Source organism: Crotalus tigris, unplaced genomic scaffold (genome assembly GCF_016545835.1).
Source record: "Crotalus tigris isolate CLP2741 ecotype Arizona unplaced genomic scaffold, ASM1654583v1 scf7180000023746.1698619, whole genome shotgun sequence".
Lineage (NCBI taxonomy): Eukaryota > Metazoa > Chordata > Lepidosauria > Squamata > Viperidae > Crotalus > Crotalus tigris.
Window position 1 is genome coordinate 95,067 of NW_024100155.1, and position 17,606 is coordinate 112,672.

Here is a 17,606-nt window from a genome sequence, read left to right on the forward strand (position 1 = left end):
GACGCAATTGTGAGAGTGAAACTGTTGGAGGAGGGGGGGGAGAGAGAAGAATGGAAAGAGGAGCTGGGGTGAAGGAAGAGAGGGAGAAGACCAGCTGGGAAAACCATGGGTAGAAAATGGTCATCAGTTCATGCCTGTCCATCAACGGTGGTGAAAGGTTAGTAAGGCGGTCCTAAGTAAGGTTGAGGAGATACAATAGGTCATGATTTGTTCCACAGAGGAGGTAGGGGTGAAGGAAGATGAATGTAGGGTGGAATCTGTGTCTGCATGAAACTTTCCTCTAAAGGTAATTGACCTCTTCTCGCTTGGATTTCTTTCTTGGCCCAACAAGGGGTCAACGTCAACTTATGCCCGCTCACTTTTACCCAGAAACACAGGTTTCTCCTGACATCAAGACCTGGAGGCCATTAAACACCTGGGGTTGGACTAAGGGCAGAGGGAGAAGGAAAGAGACACCGGTCTAGGACAGCCCATCATGATAGCAAATCAACCTCTTTCAACAGCTCCCAGTTATCTGGAAGTGGAACTGAAGAAAAATCGGAAAGTTGGGTCAGGCCAAGCCAAGGTCCATGAAGTCACGAAGCCATTGTGAATGGGGGTGGGGGGTTTCTGGGTTGTTACTCATTCTTCCCAGGAGCTGGTACAGGGCAGGGAAAGGGGGATTCATATTTCCCTCCCCCGACAGGACAGGGGAAAAAAAATAGAAAAATAGAAGAGCCATTTATCCCGATGACAGACCATCAATAAAGACACAGTTCCACTGCATCGAAAAACTGCCAGCAAGTGGACAAAAATTAATAAATGGACTCCTAATAGAAAACGCTTTGTTTGTTTTTAAAATTAAAAAAAACAATCCTAAAAAGAGCGTGTTGAATCCTTCTTTTGTCTGCATGCAGAGTTTTGGGAAGCGTGCCAACCTTGGTGCTGAACTGCTGGCATCAGGGCAGAAAAAAATCAACATGTTCCTTCCGTAATAGAATTTGTGCAACGCCTAGATTCGGGTCAAACGCTTCCTTTTCAAAGGATGACTGCGACAACCCCCAAAATAAAATGACTGTGGGTGGCCAGGACATGGGACAACTCTCAGATCCGCTTTGGGGTCTTTGGGGATCAGGTGACCCATCCAGCCAAAACTGTAGAAGGTCCTGGGTGGTCTGCCCCCAAAAGGCAGTAGATCCAACATGACACTGGGCCTACAGTGATGTTGGCTTGATATTGCGTGGAGGAAAGGCAAGTAGAGGCCTATGGGGTAAACTCAGACGAGGGAAGATCCACCACAGGGGAACGGGACTCAGTGACCTCAGACATCCCCACAAAAGTTGCCAATGGGTCAAGCCCAGCCCTGCTTGGAGAAGGCAAGGGAAGGCAGGACAGGAATCTGAAACAAGGATGGAAGCCCATCAGTCAACAAAGCTTTTGTTGGTGGATGAACCTTCCCACCAAGTTGCCTGGGCTTAATTGCAAGTATAAAGACCTCAACAAGAGTCTCACTTCGGGGGACTTGAGAAGAGAGGGTCTGTGAAATTATGCTGGGTTCATGGCTGTCCTCTCCTTAACGCAGAAGAAAGATTGGCCATCGGTACTTGGAAACCATCAACCGGTGGAACACAAGTTGCCGTCAGAGGTTGTGGGAGCTTCATCACTTTAAGCTTTCAAGAAGAGACTGGACCCCCATCTGTCAGAAATGGTGGAGGGTCTCCTGCTTGGATGGGGGTGGACTAGTCCAGGGGTAGGCAACCTTGGCTCTTTTATGACTCGTGGACTTCAATTCCTAGAATTCCTGAGAGAGCCATGCTCAGGAATTCTGGGAGTTGAAGTCCACGAGTCATAAAAGAGCCAAGGTTGCCTACCTCTGGACTAGATGATCTATAAGGTCCCTTCCAACTATTCTATTCTATTCTATTCTATTCTATTCTATTCTATTCTATTCTATTCTATTCTATTCTATTCTATTCTATTCTATTCTATTCTTCATTCCTATATTCTCTTCTCTTCTATTCTTTTCTCTTCTATTCTTTACTCCTATATTATATTTTATTCTATATATTTCCTATTCTATCCTATCCTATTTCTTCTTACAGTCAAGTCTATCTATCCAATCTATATCTATATCTATGTCTGTCTGTCTATGTCTATCATATCTACATGACTGTCTATCTATCCAATCCATGTCTATATCTCTCTATGTCTGTGTCTGTCTATCTATCTCTCTGTCTATGTCTATCATATCTACATGACTGCCTGTTTATCCAATCTGTATCTATCATATCTATATCTATGTCTATATGTCTATGTTTGTCTGTCTATCTATGTCTATCATATCTACATGACTATCTATCTATCCAATCTATGCCTATCATATCTATATCTATATATCTGTCTGTCTGTCTATGTCTATCATATCTACATGACTGTCTTATCTATCCAATCCATGTCTATATCTCTCTATATGTCTATGTCTATCTATCTCTCTGTCTATCATATCTACGTGACTGCCTGTTTATCCAATCTGTATGTCTATCATATCTATATCTATGTCTATATGTCTATGTCTATCATATCTATATCTATATATCTGTCTGTCTATGTCTATCATATCTACATGACTGTCTTATCTATCCAATCCATGTCTATATCTCTCTATATGTCTATGTCTATCTATCTCTCTGACTGTCTATTATATCTACATGACTGCCTGTTTATCCAGTCTGTATCTGTCTATCATATCTATACCTATGTCTATATGTCTATGTCTGTCTGTCTATCTATCTATGTCTATCATATCTACATGACTATCTATCTATCCAATCTATGTCTATCATATCTATATCTATATATCTGTCTGTCTGTCTATCTCCGGGATAGCGCAGTGGATAGAATGCAGTATTGTAGGTTAATTCTGCCCACTGCCAGCAGTTCAATCCTGATGGGACTCATAGTGGACTCAGCCTTCCGTCCTTCCAAGGTTGGTAAAACGAGGACCCAGATTTTGGGGGGGTAATATGCTGACTCTGTAAATCACTTAGAGAGGGCTGTAAAGCACTGTGAAACGGTATATAAGGCTAAGTGCTACTGCTATTTGGTGACCAGAGACCCCTCTAGCCCCTTGGGGTCCCACAGGAAGACCAGCTCTACTCTGGGTCTACCACCGAGTAGGGTAAGCCAGGGGAGGTCAGCACCTGTGCACCCCCTTCCCATGGGGCCAAGTGAGACCCCGTTTCACCCAAGACCGGCCCCTCCCTTCCAACATCTCTCTTTACCTCCATCCTTCTCGGCTTCGTCCCGGATTAGTGGGGAGGTGAGGGTCACTTTGAGGGTTAACGGGAGCCCCGTTGTGCTACGGACGACGACGGCCGCTTCGCCGGGATGGTGTTCTATGTGGTATTTCTCTTCTGTGAGTTTCTGAAACAAGCCAGAAACGGCTGCGTCAAGCCACAGGGTGGGGAGAAGCGTTGGTGTCCAGCAGAGTAACGCCTCTGCTGAAAGCGCCTCGGTGCACCGAACTAACGGATGGTTTTGCAGAAACGGCGACGGTAAACATTGAAACAACCACAGCAGCAACAGCCAGACTTTGAGTCTTCTTCTGGGGGGGGGGGAAACAACCACTTTGGAGAGAGTTTCTCCCCCCCCCCCCCCGCTAGAAATGTTGGCAGAAGCCCTTCTGGAGCATTCAAGAAGAGTCAGGAAAACCGAGTTTAAAAAAAGAAGTTGGCGAAGAATTGCTGCAGTGCAGGTACATTTCCCGGTCCCTGGAGGCTGCGGAAACAGTCTCCTTTTTCCAAGGGCTTTTATCACCGGCCGGCAGGCAGCCCATCCAGCCTGCTAAGGCCATCCAGGGCCTCACAATCCGTACTCAGTTGTGGCTCTTGCACCAGATTGTAAGATAGGAGACACCAAGGCAACTTGGTTCCCTGTTGCCCGAGCCAGTCCATCCATCCACTCTGTTAGGAGAGCTTGAAATGGCCACTCATTTGCCTGTTCACGCACGATAAGAGGGGACCCTCCCACTTTTTACGACGGGAGTCGTTCACCAACATCGTTAACCTACCCTGATTTTTTTCTCAGTTTGTACAACCATCCAATTGAGAACCGTTTATTTTCGACAGAATTAACCACGCTTTCATTTTTTATTTAGAGTATTGCTATTTTTGAACTCATCCTAACAAAGATCCTGTTCCGGTCTTCTACAATACAATCGACTAAAAATAAAAAAAATTCTCTCGTAGTTATGTTTCCTAGCAGGAACAATGTTATTAATACTGATTCATACCCCAAAGTGAGTCTCTCCCGGTTATTTCTAGGGCTGCCGATCTGATTATCGTATCTGACAAGCTGCCGAATTGGTCAGACAACAACAACAATAATAATAATAGCGATTTAGAATATTGGAAAATGTACACAGGTAGTCCTTGGCTTACTAAAGCTTGTTTAATATCCGAAGCTACACTGAAAAAAAGTGACTTTATGACCATTTTTCACACTTAAACCGCTGCGGCATCGCTGTGCTCACGTGACTGACATTCAGATGCTTGACAGCTGGTTCATATTTATGACGGTCGCACTATCCGGAGTGTGTGTGTGTGTGTGTGTGTGTGTGAGAGAGAGAGAGAGAGAGAGAGAGAGACGTGATCCCCTTTTGCGACAAGCAAAGACAACTTAACTAATTTAACTACTAATTTAACAACTGCAGTGGTCCACTTAACAAATGAGGCGAGAAAAGTCGTAAAATGGGTAAAAACTCAACGAACACTGAACAACATAAATTGGACTCAATTGTGCTCATAAGTCCCTGTGAACAAAAGAGGCACATTTGGAGGTTTAGTTATCCAGTTAAGGGATACCTGTCACTAATAAGTAGATTCTGTCTTGGAGGCAACTTAACTGGTTTGTGGCTTTCTACATTTGGACTGAAAGCGTCACAATTACAAGTATTTCCTGGCTGGTGCAGGATTTTGGGAGGGCAGAGATTCGAGCAGCGGGCAGCAGGGGGCTGCCCTTGCTCAGCTCAGAAAAGACACCTTGCCAAGAAAAATGAGTTTCAAAATGCTGCCTCCAGCAACTGATGGAAGGAAAAAAATGGAAAAAGCCAAGAAGCCTGCGCCGTTTTTTTCCCCTCACCTTCTCTGGAGAACAACCTGCGTTGCCAAGAAAAATAGATGCGTTTTTAAACTGCCCCAGTTTTTCCTTGGTTAAGAAGGAAAAACACACACTGGGAAAAATTTCTTCTGGGTCCAGATAATAAAACAGGGAGCAGCAGCCGCCAGAGTTTGGTGTGTGTGTGTGTGTGTGTGTGTGTGTGTGTGTGTGTGTGTGTGTGTGTGTGAGAGAGAGAGAGAGAGAGAGAGAGAGAGAGGAGAGAGAGGGAGGAGGGAGGGAGGGAGAGAGAGAGAGAAAGAGAGAGGGGGGGGTTCATTCTCCCAGCTTGTGGGTTGGTTTCCGAACGTTGTATTACAAAGCTGGGATGGTTTCTGAACGTTGTGTTACCAGGCTGGGTAACCTCGTCAGCGGAGTTTAGAAGATGTCAGAGTGCTTCTGTTTATAAGGGCTTCTGGTGCGGGTCTGTTGAGTGAGGGTCTTGTGATGGGTCAGGTGTGAGTCATGAGTGAGAGGCCTGTGATGGGTCTTGTGATGGGGAGGTTACACTGACCTACCACCAGCCTACGAACCCCTCCAAATCCAAATCAACCGCCCAGCCAGAGGCAGCACCAACCCTCAGCCATCCCGCGCAATCCCCCACTTCCCATTAGCAGTTCCCCTCCCAGTGACCCTGACCTGATGTAACCTCCCCATCATAACACCCATCACAAGCCTCTCTTTCACACCTGATCCATCACAAGACCCTCACTCGACACCCCCACACCTGAAGCCCTTATAAACGGAAGAACACCGACATCCCCGAAACTCCGCTAAAGATGTTATCTAGTGTGGTAACACAACGTTCGGAAACCAACCCACAAGCTGGGAGAACGAACCGCCACCCTTGTGTCTATGTTGTTTTGTTGGCAACAATGTGGAAAGGTTCTTGGTGTCTTTTGTCTGCTTCCCAAGAGAGACTACATCCCTAACAGGGCTTGGTGGTTGCCCATCCAAGTATGAATCAGGCCGGATCCCACTTATCTTCCAAGCTAGAAGAACTCTGCTCAGAGACCCATCATAAGACCTGACCCATCAAAAGACCCATCACAGACCCACACCTGGAGATTACCTAGCCTGCTAATGCAACATTTGGAAACCAACCCACAAGCTCGGAGAATGGACCTTCACCCTCATCCTACACCCAAGCTACAGATATTCGCCACTATTGCAAACCCAGAGATCAATTATGTGGGCTTCTAGAGTTTTGGCTCACCTGGATTTGGACAGGTAGATTGTCTTTGACGAGGGATAAGAGGGTCTCTGTGGGCTTCTCTTTGCACATGAGGACCAGTTCCAGGTCCATGTCGTCCTTTATCAACAAGCCTTTGGCCACCAAACCAATCCTCATCACGCCACACAAGATCCGGCCGCCTTGCTCCCTGGAAAGGGTGGAAATTTCATTGTTACGATTGGTTGCACAGTCAGCCAGATGTTTAAGCTGGACTGGGCATTTTGATCCACTTATTGAGACCTTCTCAAGGACCTTGGATAGGCAGATGTGGAGGTTTAATGGGGTCAAAAGCATCATCGCAGGATGTAAGCTGTTCCCAGCAAAGCTGCCTTTGGCAATTGACTGATGGAGATTCTGTCAATGCCGAAGGTATCCTAATAATAAATTATTATGGTTCATCGCACAGGCAGCAGGTATTTAGACTGGATTTTTGTCCACCTATTGAGACCTTCCCAAGGACCTGGGATAGGCTGATGTTGATCCTTTGGGGTGTTAAAAGATCTCCTTGCAGGATGTAAGCTGTTCCTAATGAAGCTGCCTTCTGCAAATTGACCAATGGGGATTGTGTCAATGCCGTTAGCGCTCAAATGGTACTCCAGCTGTTTTGGGATCACACACAAGACTCTTGTGTGGACCCCACCTCTGCTTTCTTTTGCCGCAGTCGTTCTACTTCTGCTTGCAATTATTATTAATAGTATTTTGCACCTGCTTTGCTCTCTTAAAACCCAGAATGTTGGACAAGGGACGTCGCAAGGCTTTAGAGCGTGCAAGAATGTGAACGCCAGACTGTTAATTCATTAGAGCAGCTGCTTCGGCTTCCAGAGGGTAACGCAACTCACACCAAGACAACTGTGTCAACAGCTCGGTGAACGGGTGGCTGGGATTTTGGAAAATGCTGGACCGGCAACTCAGTTCACCCCCGAGCAGCTGAAGGGCAAATGGAAGGCTACGGATGTTCTTAGGCAGAGTGGTCTCTTCAACCAAACTGCGGCTGCCTCTGAAAACCCTCACCTTGATGTAAGGACACAGCGCAGCTGGCCCACATAATCTGCCACGTCACAGAGTTTTACCACTAATAAATTTTGCATTTAAAGCTCCAACACCCTCCTTCTTCCAATCACGGTCCATTTTCTGCTCCAGAGAATCTGAGGCATGATTTTTTTGTTTCTTTCTCGTCTTTCTTGTGGCAAGGAAAGCTGGCCTTGGAGGGAAAGGGGGGGTGGGCTTCTACTCATTGCAGGAGCTTTTTATGCATAAAGAGCTCGCTCCCTTTTTTAAAAGATGTGGGGAGTGGATAGAGAGAGCTGTAGCAAGGCTGGCATAGGGAAAGGAAATAAATTAGGGTCAAGAGGCAGACCATCACAAAGAGCAGCGCTGGATTTCCATGCAGGCTTCCTTATAGCCAACCTGCTCATTTTGGGGAACACCTGGCCAAAAGTGTTTTTAATCCGCCTGTCCATGCACACACCAAAGAAAACAGCACCCCAAATTTAGCACGAGCTGATGTAAAAAATTCCAGCACAGAGAACCAGGGGAAAAACAGGCTCCTGGAATTTGCACCATCGGCAGCTATTAAAAAATGTAATCACAACCTCCGATTTTCTGGCAAAAAGGAGATGGCAAAGGGAAGGATGTTGCACGTTCAAATGAACAACCAAATAATAACTTTTCCTCTTATTTTCTTCCTGGCCTTCCTTCTCAGCCTGGCTCAGCTTGGAAACCTCTCCCTTTCCCCTCAGCATGGCTGGCTCAGGAATTCTGGGAGTTGAAGTCCACAAGTCATGAAAGGGCTAAAGTTTCCCTCATGCTGGCTCAGGAATTCTGGGAGTTGAAGTCCACCAGTCATGAAGGGGCCATAGTTCCCCCATGCTGGCTGAGGAATTCTGGAAGTTGAAGTCCACCAGTCATAAAAGAGCCGGATCCACCTAACGACTGTGTTACTAACTTAACAAACTGCAGTGGTTCGCTTAACGAATGGGTCGGGAAAACTGGTGCAGCACTGTTTGCAGAATGGGGCTTTTGGCGGGCTCAGCAGGGCAGAGACAGCCTGGACCATTCCTATTGGCTTTGGAAAGCCAATAGAATTAGACTCTATTCAAGAGAGTCTATTCTATTGGCTTTCAAAATCCAATAGAATAAAAGGGAGTAGCACAGCTAAGGAAAAGGGGGGGAAATGGCGGACTGCGTTGTTTGGCGACCCCCGTGAAATGGTCGTTCGACCCCAATGGGGTCCCGACCCACAGGTTGAGAACCACTGGTCTAGTCTAAAGAAAAGAAGAAACAGAGGTGACATGATAGCAGTCTTCCAATATCTCAGGGGCTGCCCCAAAGAAGAGGGAGTCAAGCTATTTTCCAAAGTGCCTGAAGGCAGGACAAGAAACAACGGATGGAAACTAACCAAGGAGAGAAGCAACCTGGAATCAAGGAGAAACTTCCTAACAGCGAGGACAATTAACCAGTAGAACAGCTGGCCTCCAGAAATCGTAGGCGCTCCATCACTGGAGGTTTTTAAGAAGAGACTGGACAGCCACCTGTCTGAGATGGTATAAGGTCTCCTGCTTGAGCAGGGGGTTGGACTAGAAGACCTCCAGGGTCCCTTCCAGTTCTAATCTAATGCATCTTCATATGATTCAGGTAAGTTTCCCCAGGAATGTAAGCAGATGTTCCCACGGTGGAAGGCAGTAAATGTGCAGAGAGAGATCCAGCACAGCATTGTTGCAACCAGTTACCAACACGAATGCAAATTCTGCGGGATTTCCCTGGGCAAATCCCATAGGAAAGCTTCAGGGGGTCAAGGGGAAAAGTATGACACCAGAGCCATTAATTACAACTCAATCCGGCGTGGAGAGAGTCTGCAAACTGGTGCTCTGGGGCTCCTCCAGATTTGCCCTCAGCCAACCCATCTCCTCTTAAGCCAGATCGGTTTTTTGTTTTGCGCCACAGATCTTCTCTCTCCCTACAGTTTGTTTGTGCACCCATCGATGGCTTATCGCTGGAGCCTCAAAGTCCAGATATGTGGTCTGTGGGCTTTAAAAAAAAAAAAAAAAAAGCAAATTAAAAAAAAACAACTCAGCAAAGCAGACCAGCTGCTGTTTTCCAACTGACCAGACTGTCCGCTGGTCCAACTTGGAGGGAAGAGATGTAGATCCATGTGTGGCTTCCATCCTGGTCGGACGACTCATTTAAGCTCTTCTCTAACGGCTAATCTAGCAAAGGCCCCCCATAGCCATGTCAGGTTACATGTTGAAGTCCACCAAATTGGAACTGAGCGCTCAATGTTACTCAGAGGCCGTCCCCAACGCGTCTCCCTCGGCCAGCCTGACTTGCCTTATTTAACCCGGAGACGACTCAGCTGACAGCTGCACAGGGCGCAACTGACAGATGCTCCCCGTCCTTGGAGTGTGTGCGGCAGGCAATGCCCCCCATGGCCAGCTCTCTTTTCTCACTGACTCTGGAAGACGATGGTAGCTCAGCAATTCTGTTTTTCCACAAATTCTGGCCGAGAAGATCTCAAGATCCCAGAAGGAGCTACAAGATGAGCTGGTTACTCAAGCCCAACCCTGAGACGGTATTTCCCCGAAAATAAGATTGGGTTTTAATATTCATTTTTGCTCCAAAAGACGCATGAGGTCTTATTTTCGGAGAAATGCGGTACTAAATGCGTCCGTCTGGCTGACGATCTTAACTGGGGCTTATTGTTGGGGTGGGGCTTATATTATGAGCCTCCTAAAAAATCATGCTAGGGAGTATTTTCCAGTTGTCTCTTATTTGGGGGGGGGGGGAAAGAGTACTTTCCTGGACACAAAGAGTGCAGAGAAGAGCAACGAAGATGATCAGGGGACTGGAGGCTAAAACATATAAGGAACGGTTGCTGGAATTGGGTCTGTCTAGTTTAATGAAGAGAAGGACGAGGGGGGACAGGATAGCAGTCTTCCAATATCTCAGGGGCTACCCCAAAGAAGAGGGAGTCAAGCTATTCTCCAAAGTCCCTGAAGGCAGGACAAGAAGCAACGGATGGAAACTCATCAAGGAGAGAAGCAACCTGGAACTAAGGAGAAATTTTCTGACAGAACAATTAATCAGTGGAACAACTTGCCTCCAGAAGTTGTGAATGCTCCAACACTGGAAGTTTTTAAGAAGAAACTGGACATCCATTTGTCTGAAATAGTATAGGATTTGAACTAGATGATTTCCAAGGTCCCTTCCAACTATTATTATTATTATGGATCATCACACAGTCAGCCAGATGTTCAGACTGGATTTGGCATTTTGTCTACCTATCGAGTCCTTACCCAGGACCTGGGATAGGCAGATGTGGATGTTTGATGATATTACAGATCTCATCGCAGGATGGAAGCAGTTCCTAGTAAGGCAATTGACTAATGGCGAATTTGTCAATGCCGATGGTGTTCAAGTGGTGCTCCAGTTGTTTTGGGATTGCACCCAAGGCGCCTATTACTATTGGTACTACCCTTGCTTGCCTTTGCCACAGTCTTTCTATTTCTATTTGTAGGTCTTTGTATGTTGTTGTTGTTGTTAATATTACCATCGGGATTGACCAAATCCCCATCGGTCAATTACAGAAGGCAGCTTTACAAGTCTTCAGCCATTTGTCTGAAATGGTATAGGGTTTCCTATACCATTTGAACTAGATGACCTAGTTCAAGGGGGTTGAACTAGATGACCTTCAAGGTACCTTCCAACTCTATTATTCTATATTATATTCTATATTCTACATAGGGAAGAAGAGGGTAGACCTTGTCTTCTGCCATTTTTTTTCCCTAATATTCTCCACACCCATGAACTTTCACAGACCAAGTAGATCACCTACTGAGCTGTGCATGGAGTAGATTTTCCACCCAGCACTAGATGGTGGATCTAGCTAGAATATAAAACGGGTCAGCCCGCGTTTCATCCACTCACTTGCTACTCCGGCTATCAGCCGATTCCTCTTGGTCTTCCAAGGTGCTCTCCATCTTAGAAGACTTGCTTGTCTCGTCCATCCAATCGGAGACCTGCTTAAGGGCACACTCGACGGTGGAGACCATGTTCTGGACGGCTTCAAGTTCCTCTGGAGACGGATAAATCGTCGAATGCTTCATCATCACGTGCCGGTCATCGTTAGCAAACGATCGGATTGATCTCTGCGGGGAGGTGCGGGAAGGAACCGAGGTCAAGGCGAGGATCCCCAAGACGACAGAGAAACCAGTTAGACAAGATGACAATAAAGATCACCTTTATTGTCACTTTTTGGTTACTGTGGGCACACTGGCACACATTAAACATGAAATTCCGTGGCCCGCTCTCAAAAGCGTACACATACATAACACGCATATAAAAGGGCTACATACAACCTACAAACCTACATCCTGACACGCAAAGACATATATTATTCACTGTCTGTTTTGAAGACATAGCGCAGTGATGGCGAACCTTTTAGAGTCTGAGTGCCCAAACTGCAACCCAGCTGGGCGTGGCCCACTGGGTGGGCAGGGCTGTGGTGGTCATAGCAGACTGGGTGGGTGTGGCCCATTGGGTGGGCATAGCTGCGGTGGGACTAAAAAGTTCAATCAATCAATTCCAACTTTCCAAGATCTTTTTTTTTTCCCGCGAGAAGTTGAAATTGATTGATTGATTGAACTTTTTTTTGTGTGTACACCGTGGTGGAGGCCTACAGCGAAAAGGTTTTTTAAAACCCAGCTGAAGGCCTAGGACTGGGGCGACAGCATGCGTGCCCACAGAGAGGGCTCTGAGTGCCGCCTCTGGCACCCGTGCCATAGGTTCGCCACCACTGATCTATTCTATTCTGCATTCTAGTCTAGTCTATTCTGCATTCTATTCTATTCTATCTTCTATTCTATTCTATTCTATTCTATTCTATTCTACTCTATTCTACTCTATTCTATCATTATTCTATTCTATTCTAATCTATTCTATCATTATTCTATTCTATCATTATTCTATTCTATCCTATTCTATTCCATTCCATTCTATTATTGTCTTCTCTTTTCTTCTTTTCTCTACTCTATCATTATTCTACTCTATTCTACTCTATTCTATTCCATTCCATTCCATTCCATTCTCTATTTTCTATTTTCTATTCTACATTCTATTCTATTCTATATTTACATTCTATTCTACATTCTATTCTATTCTATTCTATTCTATTCCATTCCATTCCATTTTCTATTCTATTCCATTCCATTCTATTATTGTCTTCTCTTCTCTTCTCTTCTCTTCTCTTCTCTTCTCTTCTCTACTCTACTCTACCATTATTCTACTCTATTCTACTCTATTTATTCTATTCCATTCCATTCCATTCCATATTCTAGTCTATACTCTATTGTACTCTAGTCTAGTCTACTCTGTTCTATTCTACTCCATTCTATTCTATTCTGCATTCTAGTCTCTACTCTACTCTACTCTGTTCTATTCTATTCTATTCCGTTCTATTCTGAATTCCCTCCCGGCAGAAAGGACTAAGGAAGCACCTCATTTCGACTGGTCCTCAGGAGAAGAAAGGCTGGTTACTCACCACCTCGTCTTTCTCCAAAGGCAGAGGACCTCAAAGGGAGGTGAAATGTTACCCCGACAGGAATAAAGTATCTCAAACTAGGGCTCAGATGACTAGAAGTGGGAGGCAGCCTTCTGGCCTCCCACCCCAAGCGGCAACATCTGGAAGACCCAGATTGTTTGATCTTCTTGGTTGGCCTCTCCAGCCTGAGAATCCAAATAAAGTCCACGATTCCTCAGAGCCGTACCTCTTCGGCTATTTTGGGGAGAAGTTGCAGAAGAACCACCCTCTGTGTCCCCCACCATCAAAGAAGACCAGAGAAAGGGAAATCCACTTCCCAGGGTGGTGGGATGTGTGTGTGTGTGTGTGTGTGTGTGTGTGTGTGTGTTAAAATGTCCCTATCAATGCCATCTGGCAGAGGAAAGGGGGAGAAAAAATGCCCTTCAAATCCCCAGCCATGAAGAACCTCAGGGAAGAGGGCAACCCCCTCCCCATGGACCCTCATGGAGTTCAAGGTTTGCAACTCGCAAATGTCACTTTTATTAGCAAAGGTTATTTATGCCCATCGGTCTGCACTGGCGCTTAATAATTCATGCCACGCTGGGGCTCCCACAACGTCCCCGCTATAAATCAAGGTCTGTTTTTCGCAGCCGAAGAGCGGGACAGCCCTGTTTCGCTAGGCCGGTTTAGCAAAGCTGGTTACTCAACGGGACCCTCCATGCTGCAGACTGAAGCTCTTTCTCCCCCACCCCCCACCCCTCGGGGTGACCAGCCAGCGGGACCTACCATGGCTACAGCAGATTTCACCTCTGGTGCTCTTCGCCTTTCTCCTTCTCCCTTCTCCTGGGTATCTTGGCTAGGCACTGGGATTTCAACCAGCAGCTCCACATAAGCCTCTCAGTCTTTTCCCAGCTCAGAAGGTCACCCAGGTGTGGCGTTCCTGGAGTCAGGTTCCACCAGGCACCTGCAAAGCCGAGAGAGAAACAGGAGAGAAATTCAGAAGCGGAAGAAATTGGAAACCAGCTGGACCAGGCACTTTCCACGGGAGAGGCTGCAGTTTTGCCAGGCGAAGGAAGATGCTTGTTTTCTGCGGAAGGCAGAAATGTCCCCAAAGGGGTTGACCACCAGCAGTTCTTCAGCCCCAACTGAATGGAATCACCAAGTTGGAAAGGACCTCGGAGGTCATCTAGTCCAGGGCTTTTCAATCTTTTCACTCATTGTACCACTTTTAGGATACGGCAACATCCGAGGACCACCAGTCGCCTAGCAAGGTGTCAAAAACTTGATGACCCCCCCCAAAAGGAAAAAAGTGATAAAGTACAGGTAGTCCTTGACTTACAAGAGTTCACTTAGTGACTGTTTGAAGTTACAATGGCACTGAAAAAAGTGCCCCCCAAGCCACAGCCGAGCAAGACACCTGCCTGCCCACCTGCCCGCGCTCTTCCTCCTGTCCGAGGTTTTCATTGTTGTGAACACTTCTGTTGGGGATTGGCAGCAGGGGTGGGATGGGGGGTGTTTGGTTTTTATTCCCCCATCTGCTGGATGGTTTCAGCAGGTTCTGGTCGCTTCACATGACCCTGGGACACTGACCGTCATAAATATGAATCAGTTCCCAAGCATCTGTATGTAAATCACAAGACCCTGGAGATGCTGCAACATTCCAGCTGATCGGTGCTTCTTCTGGGCTCAGCAGAAGTGTCAGGATCAGTGTTGCTTTCCAGCTGATTGGTGCTTCTTCAGGGCTCAGCAGAAGCACCAGGATCAGTGCTGAGCTCCAGCTGGAGCCTGGCGCTGATCCTGGCGCTTCCAGTGAGCCCTGACCGCCCCGAAGCACCGATCAGCTGGAAAGCTGCACTGATCCTGGTGCTTCCGCTGAGCCCTGACAGCCCTGCAGCTCCAGCCGTCTCTCGCTCAGGCTTGTGCGGTGCGGCCACCGGTTCAGCTCATTCCCCTCGCCCGCCACTTTTCTACGATGGTCGCGTACCACCTGCCAGTTGCCAATGTACCACAGGTGGTACATGTACCACTGGTTGAAAAGTCTTGATCTAGTCCAACACCACCACCCCCGCCCATGCAGGAGACCCTACACCGTTTCTGACAGATGACAGTCCAGTCTCTTCCTGAAAGCTTCCAGGGATGAAGCTCCCACAGCTTCTGAAGGCCCCCCAACTGCTCTCTCTCTCCAGCTCCTTTGAAACTTTCCTCAGATTCCTCTTCTCCCCCACAACCCGCTGCCTAAAATCAAGAAACACCCCCCCCCACTACACACACTGCATAAAGAAGAAATATTTAAGGCCCATCTTAAACACTTAGCCAATGACGGGGACAACCACCTGGAACACATTAATTTTGCAGGAGGAAACCCACAAGGATAATCTTAGCAATCTAAGATAATCTCTTACGTTCAACGGATTTGATTTCCAAGGTGAAGATTTAACTGTTCGACGGCCACAGGTACCCACCGACATTTGGGGGTGGCGGGGAAGGTTAAAAGCCCAAACAGGAACCCAGAGCACTGTAAGTACCTCAAGTACCTCCTAAATTCCTTAAACTTCCCCCCAAGTCCTGCAAAATAATCTCAGCCTCCTCATTTTTCAACCCTCCGAGGAAAGTTAAGACAATTCTAAAACGGACACAAAAGCCCTTAATGTTTACTTGGAAGTTATTTCCAAGCAAAAACTTTTCAAGTATGACACAACTAGGCTCCTGTTGCATTATTTAGAGTTTTCAAAAAGGGAGGAAAACAAGGTTATTGTACCGATTTTGGGATGCCTTGAAGTACTCTCAGCATAACATTGATTTCTACCAGCCGTAAAGACTCTGGCCGGTTCACAGGAAAGAAAGAAAGAAAGAAAGAAAGAAAGAAAGAAAGAAAGAAAGAAAGAAAGAAAGAAAGAAAGAAAGAAAGAAAGAGGGAGGGAGGGAGGGAGGGAGGGAGGGAGGAAGGAAGGAAGGAGAAGGAAAGAAAGGAAAGAAAGAAAAAAGAAAAAGGAAAGAAAAATAAGGAAATAAAGGAAGGGAAGGAATGAAGGAAAGAAAGAGAAGGAAAGAAAGAAAAAGAAGGAAGGAGAGAGGGAAAGAAGGAAAGAAGGAAGGAAGGAAAGAGAAGGAAAGAAAGAGGAAAGAAAGAAAAAGGAAGGAAAGAGAGAGGGAGGGAGGGAAGGAAGGAAAGAAAGAAAGAGAAGAAAAAAGGAAAGAAAGAAAAAGAAGGAAGGACTGAAAGAGGGAAGGAAGGAAAGAGAAGGAAAGAGAAAAAGGAAAGAAAAAAAGAAAGAAAAAGGAAAGAGAGGGAGAGAGGGAAGGAAGGAAAGAGAAGGAAAGAAAGAAAAAAGGAAAAAAGAAACAAAAGAGGGAAAGATGGAAGGAAAGAGAAGGCAAGAGAGAAAAAGGAAAGAAAAAAGAAAGAAAAAGAAGGAAAGAGAGAGGGAGGGAAGGAAGGAAAGAAAGAGATACCATACAAAGAGCAAAGCAATAAAATGAAAACAAAAATAATGTCCTTCCTAAGAAATCCTTTAATTCTGATGCAGATTTTGGAGTTCGGTTATTGCAGCCGTCCACCAATTTGACGTGTACAGTGATACCTTATATGTCCTTTGTTAGTCACAGCTTTCACACTGAAGGGCGGGCGATGTAAGGCCTTTTATTCAATGCATGAAGCATTTCTCTAACGTTTATGGAAAAACGTGCATGCATGGAGTTACTGGCAATATACGTCATCGGACATCTATAAATCCATTAACAGCCTGTGGAATTCTCTACCGGTTGGCAATCTGTGTATGTTTAGGAGAAAGTTGCTGAACATTAAAACTGCTTACCGCCATCTCAATTTTTAGCTAGGCAGTTGTTGGTTTTTTTAGCCAAACTCTCATGTGTCTATATCAGAATCAGAATAGAACTGGAAGGGATCTCGGAGGTCTTCTAGTCCAGCCCCCTGCTCAAGCTGGAGAACCTATACCATTTCAGATAAGTGACTGTCTAGTCTCTTCTTAAAAACCTCCAGTGATGGAGCACCCACAACTTCTGGTGGCAAGCTGTTCCACTGGTTCATTGTCCTCACTGTTAGGAAATTCCTCCTTAATTCCAGGTTGCTTTTCTCCTGGATCAGTTTCCATCCATTATTTCTTGTCCTTCCCTCTGGTGCTTTGGAGAATAGCTTGACCCCCTCTTCTTGGTGGTAGCCCCTCAAATACTGGAATGCTGGAGGAGGAGGAGAACTGTGGGCTCCTTGATGGTCTCTGAGCTTGCTTATTTCCTTGCAGACATTTCATGACCCAACTAGGAAACATCATCAGTGCTAGAAGGGAGTAGGGCTTGCAAAGAGGAGGAGGAGGAAGACGACGACGACTGTGGGGTCCTTGGTTCTCTTTGAGCTTGCTTGTTTTCTTGCAGACGTTTCATGACCCAACTAGGGAACATCATCAATGCTGGAAGGGAGTGGGGTTTGCAAAGAAGAGGAGGAGGAGGAGGAGAACTGTGGGAATCCTTAGCACTCTCCGAGCTTGCTTATTTTCTTGCAGACTTTTCATTATCCAAACTAGGAACATCTAGTCATCTAGTCTGACTAATGACACATCTGCAAGAAAACAAGGCAGAGAGTTCTTTAGAGTGCAAAGGCTCTCGCTGATCGAGAACCTCTGTGCACATCACAATCGGGCATCGTGATACATGACAAGATAGGCCGTAACAAGCAGTGACTTTGGGGGAGGGAGGGAATCTGCTGGGGAT

General features: G+C 46.2%; 1 protein-coding gene across 6 annotated transcripts in view; it reads right to left on the reverse strand.

Moving 5' to 3' along the window:
- Nucleotides 1-17,606, reverse strand: part of LOC120298121 (spermatid perinuclear RNA binding protein) — an 85,872-nt gene that overhangs the window by 25,541 nt on the left and 42,725 nt on the right. For all 6 annotated transcript variants that reach the window (XM_039321500.1, XM_039321501.1, XM_039321498.1 and 3 more), the window contains 4 exons: nt 13,668-13,845; nt 11,291-11,511; nt 6,350-6,515; nt 3,261-3,402 (listed from right to left, as the gene is read on the reverse strand). In XM_039321500.1, coding sequence (XP_039177434.1) covers nt 3,261-3,402; nt 6,350-6,515; nt 11,291-11,511; nt 13,668-13,670 — 532 coding nt within the window. In that variant the 5' untranslated portion in view covers nt 13,671-13,845. The remainder of the gene's footprint in view (nt 1-3,260; nt 3,403-6,349; nt 6,516-11,290; nt 11,512-13,667; nt 13,846-17,606) is intronic.